Below are 17624 nucleotides of genomic sequence, written 5' to 3'. Positions count from 1 at the left end.
ATACCAACAGAGTCCGTTTTCGACGCGCATCTTTGACCATCTCGATATGAGCCAACTTATGGAATTCGCCGTCCAACACCCGCACGCCTTGGTGAAAGTAGTCCTCCATAGCGCGGACCCAAAGATACGTCAAGGGTCTTTGACGTTTACCGTCGCGGGCTTCCGCTATAGGATAGCTCGCGACCGGGAAGACCTCGGATACGCCAGCGCTTGGCTGAGCGTCGATAGTGTTTTCGACGAAATGGCTGAGACATGGTCTGGCCATGCGTTTGACCCACAGCCGTTTCCGCAGAATCTTGTTTTCAGGCTGGGATGCGGGGTCGAGCTTGCAAGTTGGCAACAGTGGCTTAGGCAGGGGTATCTTCCACCTTACTGACGACACGCAATCGCACGGGGCGCTATGATATTTGGTTCACCAACAAGGTCGACGAGAAGTTGGCTATGATAGGGAGGGAAGTACATTACAAGACTTCCGAGGATGGCAGTTGTTTTCCGCCCAACTTCAAAGTCTTCCCAGACAAAGAGTACGACGAGTCGCTCATCAGAAACTCTCGCCTGGGGCGGATGGAAGGTTTTGGAGACCGGGTAGCGCAGATTCGGAACTGGTTTGAACAAGGTATTTGAGCGGGCGTGAATTGGTAGTCTGAGTAACGCTGGAACCTGCAGCGTGCTATCGACGAGAGACCCGTGCGACTGAGGAGGGTATCGATGTACGAAAGGATTTATTTGATCAGAAAAGATGTGCCGACGTCTCAACTGCGCGCACGCTACCTACACATGGTTATGCAGCAAGGTCTCACAGCTCTCCAGTACATAGACAGCACACCCAAGTCACTACACGTTCGGTCGGACGACGATCGGAAACTGTATGAACGGTGTCCAAGTCGGTGGTGTCAGTATGCTTTCAGATGTTGCACATGTAACGCGACTCAGTCCGAGAGATTGGCTAGGGGGCACCAGGAAAGACTGCACGTAGCCAGTATTGTAATGAGGCAAAAATGCCCGACGCAGCAGTCAAAAGTACATCGGCTGCATGATTCGTGCGAGAAGAACAGGATGTATGTCGTCGATGTTTGTATGACAAAAGATGTGTCAAGGAACGCACGCTGTCATGTCCTTTCTGGTGGCTAGCGGCGCTTGGCGACAACTAATCCGCATTACCCCAGAGCTCCTTCTCCACACCCCATTCCGCCCATCCGAAGCAAATGGATGCACACGCGCTTTCCAACAACTAAATCCAGAGCAAAAATAGCATGCAAGCGTCAAGACAGTGGTGCCGCAATCTGTGTCTCTCTAGCAGCCTTTTCTAAACAACGAACGCTTTCGCGGCTCCAATGCGACATTCACCACAGCAGCATCGCGCTTCGCGGAGATGGCCTGAACCTTTCCCAAAGCAGGATGCCTTCCGACATGCGGGAAGCCTTCGCGCTTCTCGACTCGGGCAGAGGATGAAAGGAGGCTCAAAAGAGGCGGTACATTAGGCAAAAGAAACGGCAGTCGGCTCGTTCATCACGGGACTACATCATTCATTGGTGGATCGGCGCCTCTCTGGGGTCGAGGCATCTCCACAGCCGGAGGAAAGCCGTCCGAAGTAATTTGTATAAGAGGTCGCGCTCCCCACGGGGTGGAACGTCTGTTTGGCTTTTTGCAAAACGACGGCGACATGTTGCTAGCAAGCTCAGGACGATTGGCCTTTTGGCATTGGTGCGCTCAATCGAATGGTTGATACTGGTACGTATGTTTGCTTATTCCGTCACATCACGCATCTTTATGGTTACGACCCGCACCCCATATTCACACTACCCACGGGGTATCTGTCTACTATAACACGGAGTCAAGTCTAACTATCGTAGACGTATCTGGAGACTCCATCAACGTGTCTCCCCACATGCGCACCACAACTGTCATCCCACATACTGCCGTTCCCAACATCCGGTAACCCCTCGGTCTCCCGAACATCACCCGGTCTCACAATCTCGACGCGAAAGCGTGACCTGGAAGTCGGCACATGTCACATTGCTCATCTCACGATGCTCTCGCATTGATCCACAGGGACCCGTATTTCTCAGAAACTTCAGGATTCTTGGCTCAGGATTTTCACGCTTTGATGCACGTAGCGGGCCGCTAGCGCTGCAACCTCGGAGTCGGAGATGAGGTTTTTATCGCGCGTCGGCCAAGACCGGCGTTTGCTGGAAAACCTGCCAGGTTCGTACCGCCGATACCGAGGATGCGCTGCCAGCGCGGAAAAATCACAGTGACGTAGAGGTGGACATCTGACGTCGAAAGTCTCGCGTTCCCGCGCTCCGCGAAGAATTTGGATATCCCGCAGGAGCTGTAACCCCCGGTTTTCGAATGCAGAAACTCTGGCGCACCAGTTACCGGCTACTAGGATGAAAACCGTGCTGGCCTAGCTGGAGAACAACGTTTTCGTTCCGGCTCCCCTCCAATGGCGACCAGATGGACTTGTCACCGGTGTGAACGATCAACGCGACTTGAGGCTCTGCGGAAGCTAGCGAGTGCCGCCAAGTCTGTGCGTACACGTCTTGCATATGGTCCAACGATATGAAGCACTTGTCAGCCTCGTCTGCACTATAGACGCGTCTATGCCCCTGCATAAGGAAAGATCCCGGATAGCGCCAAGCTATCTCATAGGCCGGCTGGATGAAGTCTAACATTGGATACTCGGATGGAGCAGTTCGCCGATACTGAAGCGCACCCCAACATCACCATCCACAATGGCCATGTGAGGGGAAAACCGTTGGAGCACGCGATACTGGAGTCACTGGGGCGTGATCACGAACTAAACGACCCCGATGAACAATCCACCAGAACCGGAAGGGTGGTATACTTGCAACAGCTGCAGTGGGCCGATCGTTGCACTATCAACTGTCTGTGCTTCTCGGCGTGTCCAGTAACCATTCCGATACTACGCGATGAAGAAAATTCACGACCGGCAGCTCTCCGGCTCGAGCGTGCTCGTGACAGGCTGCCCCATTGCCAGCTCCAGCTCCACGATGCGATGTCATCATACCTCCGTTGCCAGGGCGCTCGTGCGAGCATATCTCCTTTCGCCTCCAAGGCTAGGGCGTTCTGGAAAATGTTAGTCGGATGGGTATGCGGATGACACTGATACTGGGGCTCCACTGTCAATAGACCCTACAAACCCGTCTCCGCATGCATTTTCTGCTATTTATACGGTGCAGCCTTCTCCTCACAGCCCACACTGGTCTCCTCTTCTCCAGCTTCTCTCCAGCTCACTTTGTTTGAGACGTATACCCCGCGCTGCAGACCAGCTCGACTTTTGCTCGATACCCTTTTGTTTTTCTATTGATTCCTAATTACCACGCGCCCAACATGACAGTCATGTCGCGTTTCTTCAAGAAGAAGGCGTCTGAGGAGGAGATTCACGAGAAGGGAACACCAAACACCGCCACTCCTGCGGACACACCTCCCAGGGGCAACTCCGAGACGATCCAGGCTGCGGACCTCGAGCCCAAGGGCCGCGTACCTGTCATTGCCGTCATTCTCGGTGCTGTCGCCAGTATCGGTGGTTTCATGTTCGGTTATGAGTCTGGACAAATCTCTGGTTTCCTCGAGATGGACGACTTCAAGGCGCGCTTCGGTGAGAACGGCGAGTTCTCTGCTGTCCGCTCTGGTGCCATTGTCGGTCTTCTTGCGTACGTCACTCCATTCGCAACACGATGAACGCGTCTAACAATCTACTAGTGTCGGTACTCTCTTCGGATGCTTAGGCTCAGCTCCTCTCGCTGACACCTTTGGTCGTCGTCTTACTATCTCCGGTTCCGCCTTCTTCTACATCATCGGTGTCATTATCGAAATTACCAGCAAGAACGTCTGGGTTCAATTCGCCATGGGTCGCTTCACTGCCGGTCTCGGTATCGGAGCTCTTTCCACCGTCGTTCCCATGTACCAATCCGAGTCGATCCCCAAGCGCATCCGTGGTGCTACTGTCTCCTCTTACCAGCTGTTCATTACACTCGGTATCTGGACCGCATACATGGTCAACTACGGCACAGAGAAGGACTACGTCAACAGCGCTCAGTGGCGCATTCCCAACGGTCTTTCCGCACTCTGGGCCATCGTCCTTGGTAGCACCATCCTCCTGCTCCCCGAGTCTCCCCGCTACGCATACCGCAAGGGCAAGATCGACGAGGCTCGCATGAACATGGCCCGTCTCAACGGCGTAGAGCCCCACAGCGCCTTCATCGATGCTGAGATTGCTGAGATCCAGGAGAAGCTCGAGGCTGAGTCTGCTGGCGGTGACCACCCATGGCACGAGATCTTCACCGGCCCTCGCATGTTGTACCGTACTCTCCTCGGTATGGTTCTCCAGGCTGGTCAGCAGTTGACCGGTGCCAACTACTTCTTCTATTACGGCACAACCATCTTTGCCGCGACCGGTCTCTCCAACTCATACGTCACCTCCATCATCCTCGGAACCGTCAATGTCGTCGCTACCATCTTCGGTCTCTGGGTCGTTGAGAACGTCGGCCGCAGAAAGGCCATGATGATCGGTGCTGCCTGGATGGCCATGTGCCTGTTCATCTACGCTTTCGTCGGTCACTACGCGCTCGACAGGAACGTTCCCCAGAACAGCCCCGCTGCCGGAAACGTCATGATTGTCTTCACCTGCCTGTTCATTGCCGCTTTCGCCACGACCTGGGGTCCCCTCGTCTGGGCCATCGTCGGAGAGTTGTACCCAGCCCGTTACCGCGCCACCTGCATGGGTCTCGCCACCGCCTCCAACTGGCTCTTCAACTTCATCATCTCCTTCTGCTCTACCCTGATCACTGACCGCATCGACTACTTCTACGGTCTCGTCTTCGCCGTGTCCCTCGTCCTCCTCTTCTTCATCGTCTACTTCTTCATGATTGAGACCAAGGGCCGCTCGCTCGAGGAGATCGACACCATGTACATGATCCACGTCAACCCCATCACCAGTGCCAAGTGGGATGCGTCGAGCTTGGCGAAGGATGGTCTTGTCGACACTGACAGGCTGCACATGGGTCCCGGTGGTCGCAACTTCAGCAAGGCAGAGCAGGCTGGTACCCACGGTGGTATCTTGGAGCCTGCGGAGCGCAACGAGAACCAGGTCTAGATGGCTGATGGTGGGAATGAGGCTATGACGGAGAAGATGTGTTTGCGCTTGGAGCGGACTGTGACGGCCTAAAATTTATCAGTTGTAATTCAGTATGAGTGTCCGTACATAGGACAGGAAAGAGGATGCCAATATGATGCATGCCTTCAATACATTATCATCAAATCACTTGCAGTCTTCGTCGATTGCTGTTCGCTGCTCTAACGCCGCATGTATCTCAGACACTTCAACGTCGTTCGTCTTCCTTCCCAGATAGTCGATCCACCTCGTTTCGTTGCGAAACCCCGATTCAATCCATAGTTGTAACCCACAGCGCAAGTCCCGGGCTCTTGAGATTTTCACCTAGGTCTGTTTAGTCAGCAAATGATTGCATAATTCCAATGGTCTTCCGGGAGACATACCAATAAGGGATCGGGCTTTGACGACAACATCAGAGTCGACTCTCCTCCAATCCCAAATTGGCACCTCTACAACCTAACCTCGATCCTCTAGAAGCCCTCGAGTTGCCACCTTTCAAGCCCTTCCTGAGAGAGCCTGACCTGCGCCAAACCCCACGTTGACATATCTTTGTTGGTGAACACGGGCTTGACGATGTAGCCGGGCCCTTTACCAGGAAACATACGAATGTTGTCCGGAATCTGTTGGGGTCGATCCTGGAGGGTGGACAAAGGGATCAATTGGCACAGATCAGGAGGGACCAACGCATGATTCACGTGGCCATGCTTCTCATACAGTATGAGCCCGGCTTCGCAAATCCACTCGCTGCCACGCAAGCCCAGGTCGATGGCACTGAGGTATAAATTGAACTTCATCTTGGGGTGAGAGGCGTCGTATGGTTCTAGAATGTCGATAGCCGGCTCCCACAAATCCCGCGTCAAAGCACGAGAACACAGTGTGACTTCCCGGATACATTGCTCTTGATCGACCGAACAGGTGTGAAGGAAGGCAGCGAAGTTCTCAACCTCTCGTTCAGAGTGGATAGTGAGATCGTTCAGTCCCAGTTTGAGGCCCTTGGTTTCCTGGTACAGTTGTCGACAGACGTATTTGAGCCGATTAGACTCGACGCTGGGCTCTGACGGTCGGCAGCCTTTAAAGCTTTTCGGACCTGTGTCATTAGGCCTGTGACGCTCGACCATGACGAGACCCTCGTTCTCGGTGAGAGCGTACTCATAGATGATGTCGCAGAGCTCTCTCGGTAGCGCTAGTAGGCGAATTGGAGCCGACGGGGGTGCTGAACAGCCGGCGGCGAGTGATCCCGGAGGTGCGAAACGCATACTCAGTGTTAACGACAGTGGGTGTGAACGGTGTGAGTAGAGGTAATGAGCGGAGCTGAAGAGATATGAGAAGTGGACCAGTCCGTTTGCTCTACGGCTTGGCGGGCCTAGAGATACACCGCGAGGGGAAAGAGCGAGTGTGGACGTGACGTCACAGCGAAGGGGAGTAAGGACATCAAATCTGGCAGGAGTATCAGTTGGGCCGTGTAGTATGTACTCCGATTCATTCTAAGACTCGACAGTCATCTTTACGAAAGCCATATAAGGTAAGAATAGCTTCTTGTCTGCTCCTATAGCTGTGGGTTTTTGCATAAAATCCTGACAGACAACCCCGAAACTAACATTTTCGCCTCCTCATTACAAGCTGCGCCGTGGTATCCAAACAACGTTGACGATGACTCAAAAGCCTTCCTCAAACCACTTCTTGAACTGTGCAACCCAACCATTGACATCTGTTATGTATCCGTCGATAGCACCAGACCTAAGTTCTTCTTCGTCGAAGCTTGCAGGAAATATTTCGACGTTCCTCGAGTCTGATCCAAACCCATCAAGTGTGCCGCTATTCTGTCGGACCATAGTCTTGAATCCAACAGCGGCAAGATCGGGAAACGTGCCTCTTGTTAGATATTGAAAGCTACAGCCACCCCAACACCATATGTTAGCATCGGTACGCTCCGTCAACCATGCACAGCGCATCTCAAAAGAAAGGGCCGGGTAGGCTTTGCCGAGTGCATCCGCAGCTATCACATCTTGAAGGAGCTTGTCAGATGACTCAAGAAGAATGACTATGCTTTTCACTCGTCCGAAGTGAGCAGGCGTACAGTCGACCCCAATGAACCCTTCGAATGCTTCGAAGCCACAGGAACCACCGAAGGTCACCTTGTTGTATCGCAAGCCCAGACCAGTCGTTTCGGTGTAGAGTTGTCGGCATATGAACTTCAGCTGGTTCGCATCGGTCCCGTACTTGGCTCCGGCCGCCTTGGGATGCATCGTAAGCCATTCTTGGACGAGAAGCCCATCCTCTTCTGTGAGTGTGTACCCGTAGATGATGTCGCGGAGCTCGCGAGGAAGGTCGAGCAGCGATTTGGCCATCTGTGCACATGTCAGTACAACTTCTAGGGCGGGCAGTCTGCGGCTATTGTTTACCTTTGCTGCGGGCGACAGATGGCAGTCGTTCTGGGCGCGCGTGGTATGGGACGGGCGCATTGAGCCTGGAGACGAACCGTAAAGGCGACGGCGTATAGTGTGGAGGTGGAGTGAGTATCGCGGTTTGTTTGTAGTCGTCAACAAAAACTGAGGCTACTCAACGTGAGCGAGCCATGGAGGAAAGAGCGATCCCGACGTCACAGTGAGGTCCAACCGGCTACTGATAATTCGATCTCATGGATCATTTATTGACTATTCATCTGCAAATAAGAAGTTCTGCAATCATTTCCCATACGTCCAAATCAGAGGCGCGTCTCGCTATACATGATGCGTCATGCGTTACATCTCCCTTTTGCCATTCCTTCACTTTCAAACTGGATGTCGTCGCCTTCAATGCAGCCGCTTGAACGCCAAGTGTCAAAGAAGAGTCCGTATTATGGTACAGAGAAGAAGATGTATCGGTGGAATTACTGCAAAACAAGAACGCGATAGAAACAAAAGGGTATTCTGGGGGTATCTGTGGTGCGACGGTGGGCAGTGGTCGCACGTAAGGATGTCGGTAAGTTATTGGGTGTTTGGAGGGTTTGAGGCGCGATGGAGTTACTGTTCAGTATCTGTTCACCTGGACGCATTAGTAAATCTATATCTTCAAAAGAGGGCATTCCAATCACTCACCGGTATCCCGGGCCTCTCCGGGCGCCTCTCCTCTCGCGGTACTCATCGTGTTCCTCGATGACTTCGACGACATCATCGCCTGGAACACGTTGCCTTCCCTCCACAATGATGCTCCTCGCTCTCGGTGGCGCCCCTCTCCTCTCCTCAACGATGATCTGCGAGCGTCCACTGTTCCGCCTCGGGCTCCTGCTAATCTCGCGGACCTCAGACCTGCGTCGCGACGAGCGCCCGCCATGTGAATTGCGTCGTGGCCTGCGTATTACGATCTCTTCCTCTCCAGCCATGGCTGTGGTGGTACCGGTCTTGTTGTTGGTGTTCATCAGGGACTGGATGAGCCAGCAGATCAGAAGAAAGCCGGCGACGCTGCCTAGGACGATGCCCACGACGGTACCGGGCTCGGGACCGTCGGTGTTGTAGTATGTGGGTATTATGCCTTGTTGAGCATATATAACGTTCTGTCGCTTGGCAATGGGGGCTGTCTTGGGCGCATCGAAGGCAATCGCTGGCACGTTGAAGGCAGGCTGTCGGGGGCTAAGGCTGGAGTCGTGGGGCGCCATGTTGGCGAGGAGGTTGTAGGGATCGCGTACGGCCGGCATGGTAAATTCGAGCAGTATGCGACACTGGCCGCGAGAATGCGCGCTGGCGGCAAAGTGGTGGTGTTGGTATCTGGCGTGTTTGGGGGGCCGTCGTCTGGGGGAACAGCAGTTCCTGGCCTGGAACCGACGATGCCGGCGCTAGTTGTGGGGGAGGTAGATCAATCTGGTGTGATGCAAACACACAACACAATGCTTGGGAAGAGACAAGACGAAGATGCAGTTGCAGGATGCCGAAAATCCGTCCCAGGTAAGAGAAGTGGGAGAAGCAGGGCGCGCTTGGGGATTTGACACAGTAGTGCGCTGGTTGACTACGACGCCATGATGCAATTATTCATCTTGTTATGGGGGCTGGGGCCCAATAATAGGAGGCTGAACCTCAACACCACCGCCCGCACCGCGCAACATCACGACACTCAATATTCGGCCGATCTCTCCGCATGGCTCCTTTACCGATCAATGTTGGCGCGATGCATCGCTTTGCCCGTTCAGCATCGCGATGCTGTCAAAAGCCATCCGTAACGCTCCGCGGGAGGCGCAACGCCTGAATGCCCAATTTGACCTCATCTCAACCTCGTACCTGGAACCTTGCTCTTCATACCTGACCAGCTCTGTCCGCCTATACTTGTTTCTTCCTCGCCTATTTCCCTTATTCGACTGGATCACCCTGCGTCAGATCCTGCTTTGCGCAGATGATTCTCAGCAAATTGCGACGGCTTTGCGCGCCGAAGCCACAAATCGCTTGTCGCGCCGTCACGTGAGACTTCCGCGGACCTTCCCGAGGTCCTGCTCGCGTCATCGCGACTACCACAACAACCCTCTATCCCGCCATCTAACACCACACATCAAGCCAGCGCGAGATTTTCGACGCTGCAAGCATCATTGTGTTTTCTTGATTGACTATATGAGTTAGCCGCTTCTCATAGGATTTGATGTTTGCCGCCCACCTGCACACGACAGTGTCAGTAACGCGTGCGCATGGCAAAGCGCAAGACAAGATAGTGAGATACTACCTTGTGATCACTATGCCGCCAGAAGATGTGCCTACGGAGAACATCCAGCTACAGGATGTGCATCCAACTTTCATACCTAAGAATTGCTTACGTCTCAATAATCCTCATATGCTTCAGCTTCAGAGGGACATTATCAGCCTGAAAGATAGAACCGAACGCGTGTTGAAACTATTTGATCCATCCCACCATTTCGACACCATCAAAAGCTCGCTGCGCAGAACACCAACAGCGACTGGATTAAAGACGACGGCATCTTTACCCAGTGGCTTGCGCCCACTCTTGACCAACTACGAATTCAGATATGCGGTGGAACTAAGATCGACAGAACTTCTGCAGCTTTTTTTGTTGTTGACCACCTTCAGGGTCTTCAGTCGTCAAATTTTTCCAAGAAGACTCAGGTCCTGTATTTCTTTTGTCACTGTCCTGACCGTCAACGTAGTACTGCCAGCGTACTGCTGAACGGCTGGATGTATCAGCTTATCCAGCAATGACCTGATTTGACAGGAGAACTTTGTGATTGGCTTTTTCATGATCCCATGTACGTACCTTCCTACCTCAACAAGGCCAGAATGACGTAGGCCTTCTTACGACGGGCTGCAAAGCTGAACAACGCGGGGATAACATACTGTTTGTTGGATGGCTTGGACGAATGCGACGCAGAGAGTAGGTCTCTTATCCATGAACTACTCGATCTTGCACTCCCGTACGAAGGATGCCCGGAGGTACAGCCTACGCTGAAGTTCCTTATCACCACCCACGTCCCTCTAGACGTCACAAAATACGGTAATGTCGACCTGAATGCGCACACTGAGAGCGGGCCTATGTCTTCTGCTATGAGCCCGCTTACAGTCAAGGGGCATCTTAGCAGTCTGAGCGAGAGGTGTAGCGTCATGGAGTTTACAGTGATGCGGATGCTCGCTACTTTCCTTTGCCCGCCGACCACCGGGCAGCTTCTGTCCATGTTCCTCGAGAGCCAGCGAATGCACGTTCTTACATCCTCGATTATCGTCCAACCAAACTGCTAATTAGTCTCGAGCACATAGAGTTCGCAGATTCAGATGCATGGCTCGCGCTCTCACAGTCAGGTCTTGCGGAAGCCGACAATGCCAAGCTTGCTCGACAATGCCTAGAGTCAATCGGCGCCAGCCTCACCCAACTAGATATGGCAGATCTGGAAAACGACGAGTCTGTTTGGGTATCGCAAGATTCTGTCGACTTGGCGTATGCAGTAAATCACTGGACTGATCATGTCAAACTGTTGAAGAACATCCCGCAAGACCTAGTGGAATTGATCCACGCGACCTTTTGCTCTGAACCAACAGCCCCAGAGAAGTGGTGGATCATGTTCACGACCTGGAATTACGGCATCTCCCAGTATCATGATGTTCGCAAACATCGTACAATACTCCTCCACGTATATGACCTCTTTGGTCTCGACAAGCTCGTCGAGGCCTCCTGCTCGTACTGGTTGTTGGTAAAGTACATGTCATCCCAAGACGCCCAGATGCTAGCACCGCTCGATGTCGCGATCTTGCATAACCATATCCAGACGGCCAAGTTCCTTACTACAAAGTACAAGTCCTTTGGAAGCCGCTCATGCATCTTCGCGGCTGGTTCCAGTGTGGGCATAGCAGATCCGATTCAGTGGAAACAATGCCCCACCGATATACATCTCAGGAAAGGAGACATCAAGGCGTTGTTGTGGAACGCAGTCTGCACCAGAATACCAGAAATGTTCAACGGCACCATCGACTTCGTGTTCGGGAAATCGCCCAATGACCTTTTTCCATGGAACGATACATCATACGCTAAAGTCATCATAGATTCCGGTGACCACCGTCACTGAAACACATGTTGACAACGGTCAATATGGAGCAGAAGGCTGGCTACCTCATCGAATACGCAACATGGCAACACGAACCGCGCATGCTCGAGGAGATACTAGACTACGAAGTCGGGCGCAACAGGATCAGACACAATCAGATCAACCTTCGCACGGCTCTGAACAACGCACTTTTCTGCAGAAGCTCCCGCATGAAGGAACTCTTCTTAAGCGAAAAGACAATGGACTTCCTAGCCCTTATCGACAATCCAAGACCGCTGGAGTGGGCAGTCAAGTACCCCAATATCCACGCTCTGATACTCTTCCTTACGCAACCGAAGTTCCGTTTCGATAAGGGTGCCATCGAAGAAGGCGTCGCGCTTAACCTCATGTTGCACAAAGTGGGTAACGAAAGCGGCGTCGGCATCGATAGCCTTGATGAGCTACTCAAGAGGGGTGCGCGAATGCGGTACGAAGGCTTTGGTATGACCGCTATCCACGTTGCCGCCAAGCTCGGTGGAATCTCAGTCATGGAGACCCTGGTAGACAACCTGACTGAAGACGAGATTCAAAATGACATCAACCGCACGTGTAGCCGCTCCCACGGAAGTCAAGGCCGAGAAGGTAAGACGGCTTTGGCTATTACTGTTATGACGGGTCGCTTTGAGACTGTGAAGTGCTTATTGGATAATGGAGCGGATAGCAATGTGGTAGATGCGGATGGAAAAACTGCGTTGCAGCTGGCGAGAGAAGCTGGGTGGGGAGATTTCGTGGAGGCACCGTTTAGAGGCCATGGCCAATAATTGGACGGCGAGGAAGGTCGGGCAGAGAATGAGAGGAGGATGAAGGCAACGCTAAGGAGAAGAAGGCATGAACTCACGTAGGGTGTTGATGATAGTGTGTCAATCCTACTCGATGGAAGAAGTGAACACTTACTTACAAGAGAAGCTAAAGTATACCATTCTGGAAGTCTAAATTACATAGGGAGCTTGCTTTCTTTTATATAGCCACTCACGTAGACGACGGCGGCTACCTCAAGAATCAGAGTCCTCAGCGATGCAGCTGTCTCTAAGACATCTTGCACCCATAGTATCGCTCCTCACATGAATTAAACGTCATCTGATAAGGGGATTGCACACGCATATCCCTCGAAGAGATTTCATTCAAGTATAAAGTCCCTAAGTCTGATAGCTACTCTAAACTTGCCCATTGCAGTCGTGTCGATATATGCCTCGCCCAATACATGATAGCGCTTTCCAACCTTGCGAAGGACAACCGGCGTTGCACATCCTAGGATAGCGCATATGACATCTCCCCGTCTAGCATTGCGAGGAATAAGAGCGACACGATTGACAGAAGCAGATGGAGTAGACTTGCTCGAATAGAGAGCCTCAATCGCTGTTCGGCTAATCTGAAACGAACATACCGACCGATAAGCCCCGTAATTCCAGATCTCGCGCAACGGGAGTTCTGCTGGCTCTTGCCCACTTAACAATATTCCAACATCGGAAATGTCGCCTTGACCAGCAAGGAGAGTGCGAGTGGTAGCTTTGAAAGACATCGAGATCATCTGCTTATCGTTTGGTATACCAATCAAGCCTAGACCTAAGCACTTTCCATAGTGCTTTAGTTCCCGCTCAACACCTGCTTTGTCCCACCAACCCGTTACTGGGGTTTCGGGAGGTATGTATCGTGAGATCGTCCGAGCAACTCTACCGATAACTGAACCTCTTACGCGTAGCCTGCTGTTCACAAAAGAGCAGACATCTTTCTTCAAAAAGAAGGTCGGCTTGTTGCGCGGCTCTATGGGACAAGCCTCGTATGGAGTGGCCAAGTAAGGGCACCAATATGGCATATGTAGCTGCCACTCCTGCTCTCGAGCACTTGGTGGCGTCTGGCGTCCTCTGATGACGATGATATGTAAGCTCTGTGTCGACCTGATGATTGCTTGAGCTGTGTTGCGAACGAGTTCACTAATGTCCGTCTTATAACAGACTCGTACTTCTCGCTTGATGTCATCGCTGAGTAAGTTCAAAAAGGCGAAAATACTGTCATGCCTTTTGCTGCATTGTCTGTCCAGGAAGCAATCCAAGAACCGATTCGCGCTTATCTGTTGAGTGCCGATCCTCGGGATCTTCACCTCAGGATCGCCTTGGAAGTTGATACGCCCGGGTCCGCTTTCATTTCCACCAATCTGGATACATGCCGGCTTAGTGCTTGGATGAGCTTCTATGAGTGCTGAATATGGTACCACCTCAGTGCCGCACTGAACAACGAGGGAGCGAGCAAACATCATCTCTTGCACGATCCAAGCGCGACTCCAATATGGGCGAGCCATCAGTTCCCTGAAAGGATTATCCTCATTAGAGGCTCCGTCCTTGTCGAGTTGAATTGTAATCGTAGCAGACACCGCTTTCTTATTTTGTTTCTGCAGTGCTCTCATTGCGGAAAAGGCATGACTACTAGCATTATCTGGCGGTCCTAGCCACGCAATAACTTGTTTCGCGGACTTGTAAATGCAATGCATTGACGTCACCTGCGCTTCCTTCTCTTCAATATCATATTGATTTATACATATCGCATCAACCCAGAGCATCCTGTCAGAATCGGGATAGCGTAAGTACCTCAGGGCTTCTGAGAGATTTCGGGTAACAGCAAAACGGGATTCGCCGAGGACGATGTAATCTGGATTCTCCTCTTCACCCCAAACGTAAGATAATGCCTCATATCGTGACACCTCGACAAGAGATGTTTGTACAAGGTCTTCCTCCTGCTTCAGATCGCATTTGATTTCGTCGGATGGAGAACCGTGGTGGAGTACCAAGATACGTACAGTACTCGCCTCCAGGCGCTTAGAGTATATGAGACCTCGATCGACTATTGGCCTGTTGTGCAGCTCTAAATCCGATATTTTCGACGAATTCGTAAGGTTCTCGACTCCAAAGTGTTCGTGTTTGACATGCTTCAGAGGTCGAAGTTGATCGTGACAAGACCAAATGCCGTTATCGTCGGATCTCTGATGCTTCTTGTCCATATCCTCAAAGAATTCGAAACAGCAATTATGATTGGTGGCGTAGCTCTGTTTGTAGTATACCGCTGCAATAGGTGTTGCGACGTGAACAGTTCGAAAAGACTTCGAGACGTGATGAGCTGCAAAGGATTGTTTGAAATTCTAGCGGATGATCGTATTTCTTCAAAAGTACTGGTGATGCAATCAACAGTCACATGGCTGAAGGAGATCGATCGTTGCACGATCTCGAAGCGACACCTAGTTCGCTGACTTTGTCTTTGTATCTTCCTCCAGCATCATCACTCGATGCGCGCGCTGGCAGAACCTGGCTGTTCATCTCAACATTTTTGCAATAGGCTTAGTGCTTACTGAGGCTTGCGCTCGTTTCGTTGAAGCCGACCAATGCTCTCACACAACACCGCGAGACCCCACAATCTGGAACATGTATAGTAGTCGATCGTAATGGATTTTCACACAGACCTGGAAAATGGCCTGTTCACAAGGAAACAACCCCGCATATACTCATTTTACCGGCAGCGACACATCACTTGCTCGATATCTCAAGATTGGGACTGTCTTCGTCGGCTGGTCTAGGCTGTATCTTTCGCCGGTTCATTATCGACAGTACTCCTTGTGTCGTAGGACCAAACTAGGGCAGACCACGAAGTTTGTCGGCCTAATCCTAAAGAAAGCGACTGAGGGTGTTTACGAGTTGGACTTCTCGACGCAGCTTTCAACACTGATAGCTGCGATAGTTCGTAGAAAGACTGGAAATGTAGAGTGAATGAGCAGTATGTTACACTGGTATGATGTTGTAACTACTTTGGTACCCAATTACCGCACGGCAAACTGTCCCGGTGTCTCACCTGCTTCGTACCATGCGTCTACATGCATCTGGCCCACTGCAATCCTCTCATACGCGTCGCCCACCGATCGAACGAGCATAACGTTGTAAGTACACCATTCCGTGTCACGGAAAGCTTGATCGTAGACCTCTTCGTCTGAGAAATAACCATTCTCTGAGAGACAAGAGATGACCGGCCCGTTCTTAGTGAGGCTATTATTCGACTTCCACGCCGACAGCGCAAAGAGCTTCAGGTCTTCACTGGTGATGGAAACCGCGTGCTCTTGTAGAAGACCTACGAGCAAGCCGCAGCGCCGCTTATTCCGGTCGAAGAGGTAGTAGGAGTCTTCGGTGATGGGGCTAGGACTACTCCGGAACGGGTCAAACAGTCCTTTAGGTATCTTGATGAGTTCGAATGCTTTGAAAGGCACGCTCATGGTGGAGAAAACCATCGTGTCTGGTGTGTCGAGGTGATATGTTGCGACTGATTTGAACAACGAGCTTATTGGCCTATGCCCTGGGCGCACCAGGTCTGTGTATCGCGCTCGCCCGATCCAGCCCGACCAACTCCAGCTTGGTTGTTGCGATGCAGTCATTCTCCGCTCGATAGTGGTAACAGGAGTCCAAAGTAATGCAAGATCCAGAAGGGAATTCGGAAGGCCGCCGACAAAAGGCCAATCGAACATTTGAGTCAGCATAGTCTGAATGCCAGTGAAGGCATTGAGGATATCGTCTGGGTACCCCATTTTCTTTGCCGTGTATTCTGCGACGATTTCTTCGTACCAACGAAACTCGTCCAGTGGACTATAACTGCCCGCTCGAGTAGTCTTCGACTTCAGTTCTGCGCTTGTCGTGCGCATTTTGTCCAGGGTATAGAAGCCAGTGTCATCGCTAATATACCTGTCTTCGCACAGGAGTTGCTTTTTGCAGTGGAAGTAAACCTGCTCGTCAAGGAAGTAAATGCTCCGATTCGACAGTAATCGTTCTTGAAATGTCCAGGCGCGCGTGTTGTATACACAGTCTACATCTACACCGTCGTAGGTATGATTTGCCAACATATTCTCCAAGGACGATCGCTCCACCATGTGTAGTCCAGGAGCGACAAAGGTTGCGGTGGTGTTGCGGGCCGTAGGCGGAATGCCAGGTAGGCCGGCATCGGCGGAGTCTCCGCTTAGAGCCACTACCGTGGCCATAGCGCAGCTGTAGATTGCGCAAATCTGGGCGAGTGCGCTCGCTTTGTTGGCAGCATCGTCTTGGATTATGCACTGGCTTTCGTGAGTGGAGGCTCCTATGTATCATGCGGGAATTTCCTACCATTGTATCAACCCACAAGTATCGCTCCCCCAGATTCTTGACGAAAGTCATTGAGTCCCTGATCGTCTGGGTCAACGGCTGCTTCGAAAGTGTTCCGGGCTCGCGCAAGTGGTCGTAGTTTTTGACCAAGGTCAAGAACTGTTTCGAGGCACCCCAGACATAACTCAGGGCGAAATACCGATCCTTGAAGTTTCCAACCGCGAGACAATCATCGATGACATCCAGAAGCAGAAGCGACCCATTATCAGTAACTGATGTTTGGTGTTCATTGCAGGTATTGCCGTGGTCCTTTTCGCAGTCATCAAGCCAACTCTTGATCAACCCCACATCTGCCCAGTGATGTCTCACTGTTCGACTATACTCTGATTTCTGGACCTTGAAGTCGTTCAATGCCGCCTCACACGCCTTCAGATCCAGATCGTCATCATGTAGGAACACACACGTTGTCAGCCCGTTGAAATCCCCAGGATACTTCTGCGCCTCAGCCAATGAACTTTGATCTCTACCTTGTCGTCTCTGGAACTCTCGGGCGCGAAGAACATGACGGCAACAATCGCAATAGAGAACAGGCTCGGTCAGGTGCTGATATTCTTCGTATTCTCTGAAGCCGTTGTTCAACCAGGCTGAAGTACCAATGCTAGCGAAGCCTGCACGCTCGTCTTCTTCTAGAGCTATCTGGCATGGCACGCACAGCTCTCCTCCGTTGATACCATCATTCAATTGTCGGATCGCGGCGCGGGAGTACGAGTTGAACATCGCCAGGCATTGTATCTTGAATTTAAACGAAGTGTGTTGAGATGCTCCAACGGTTGCG

At 51.9% G+C, this 17624-nt stretch overlaps 8 protein-coding genes across 8 annotated transcripts; 3 read left to right on the top strand and 5 right to left on the bottom strand.

Annotated features, from left to right (window-relative positions):
• Positions 1 to 3239: 3239 nt before the first annotated feature.
• BKA58DRAFT_242476 (uncharacterized protein) lies at positions 3240 to 5363 on the top strand. The gene is made up of 2 exons (XM_046166703.1): positions 3240 to 3677; positions 3727 to 5363. Exons 1-2 carry the CDS (start codon positions 3355 to 3357, stop codon positions 5117 to 5119), a joined length of 1716 nt encoding a protein of 571 aa, XP_046022239.1. The 5' UTR covers positions 3240 to 3354; the 3' UTR covers positions 5120 to 5363.
• On the bottom strand, positions 5364 to 6593 carry BKA58DRAFT_242468 (uncharacterized protein). The gene has a single exon (XM_046166701.1). It carries the CDS (start codon positions 6391 to 6393, stop codon positions 5608 to 5610), a length of 786 nt encoding a protein of 261 aa, XP_046022238.1. The 5' UTR covers positions 6394 to 6593; the 3' UTR covers positions 5364 to 5607.
• A 199-nt stretch (positions 6594 to 6792) lies between these two features.
• BKA58DRAFT_443343 (uncharacterized protein) lies at positions 6793 to 7599 on the bottom strand (the record flags this gene model as incomplete). Its single annotated transcript, XM_046173972.1, has 2 exons — positions 6793 to 7485; positions 7540 to 7599. The coding sequence occupies 2 exons, from the start codon at positions 7597 to 7599 to the stop codon at positions 6793 to 6795; spliced, it is 753 nt and encodes a 250-aa protein (XP_046022237.1).
• Positions 7600 to 7757: 158 nt separating this feature from the next.
• On the bottom strand, positions 7758 to 9102 carry BKA58DRAFT_391747 (uncharacterized protein). Its single transcript, XM_046170944.1, has 2 exons — positions 8215 to 9102; positions 7758 to 8153 (listed from the first exon to the last, which is right to left on the bottom strand). The coding sequence occupies exons 1-2, from the start codon at positions 8808 to 8810 to the stop codon at positions 8147 to 8149; spliced, it is 603 nt and encodes a 200-aa protein (XP_046022236.1). The 5' UTR covers positions 8811 to 9102; the 3' UTR covers positions 7758 to 8146.
• A 1880-nt stretch (positions 9103 to 10982) lies between these two features.
• On the top strand, positions 10983 to 11666 carry BKA58DRAFT_443341 (uncharacterized protein; the record flags this gene model as incomplete). Its single annotated transcript, XM_046173971.1, has 1 exon — positions 10983 to 11666. The coding sequence occupies one exon, from the start codon at positions 10983 to 10985 to the stop codon at positions 11664 to 11666; it is 684 nt and encodes a 227-aa protein (XP_046022235.1).
• A 23-nt stretch (positions 11667 to 11689) lies between these two features.
• Positions 11690 to 12623, top strand: BKA58DRAFT_463020 (ankyrin repeat-containing domain protein; the record flags this gene model as incomplete). The annotated part of the gene is made up of 1 exon (XM_046174870.1): positions 11690 to 12623. One exon carries the CDS (start codon positions 11690 to 11692, stop codon positions 12443 to 12445), a length of 756 nt encoding a protein of 251 aa, XP_046022234.1. The 3' UTR covers positions 12446 to 12623.
• On the bottom strand, positions 12624 to 14907 carry BKA58DRAFT_242431 (heterokaryon incompatibility protein-domain-containing protein). The gene has a single exon (XM_046166700.1). The coding sequence runs from the start codon at positions 14674 to 14676 to the stop codon at positions 12802 to 12804; it is 1875 nt and encodes a 624-aa protein (XP_046022233.1). The 5' UTR covers positions 14677 to 14907; the 3' UTR covers positions 12624 to 12801.
• A 510-nt stretch (positions 14908 to 15417) lies between these two features.
• Positions 15418 to 17609, bottom strand: BKA58DRAFT_472411 (heterokaryon incompatibility protein-domain-containing protein). The gene is made up of 2 exons (XM_046175277.1): positions 16811 to 17609; positions 15418 to 16761 (listed from the first exon to the last, which is right to left on the bottom strand). Exons 1-2 carry the CDS (start codon positions 17564 to 17566, stop codon positions 15487 to 15489), a joined length of 2031 nt encoding a protein of 676 aa, XP_046022232.1. The 5' UTR covers positions 17567 to 17609; the 3' UTR covers positions 15418 to 15486.
• Positions 17610 to 17624: the final 15 nt, after the last annotated feature.

The sequence above is a fragment of the Alternaria rosae genome, assembly GCF_020736505.1.
Source record: "Alternaria rosae strain MPI-PUGE-AT-0040 chromosome Unknown BKA58scaffold_9, whole genome shotgun sequence".
NCBI classification, from domain to species: Eukaryota; Fungi; Ascomycota; class Dothideomycetes; order Pleosporales; family Pleosporaceae; genus Alternaria; species Alternaria rosae.
The sequence above is the reverse complement of the archived record's forward strand: the minus strand, read 5'-3'. Positions and strand labels throughout refer to the sequence as shown.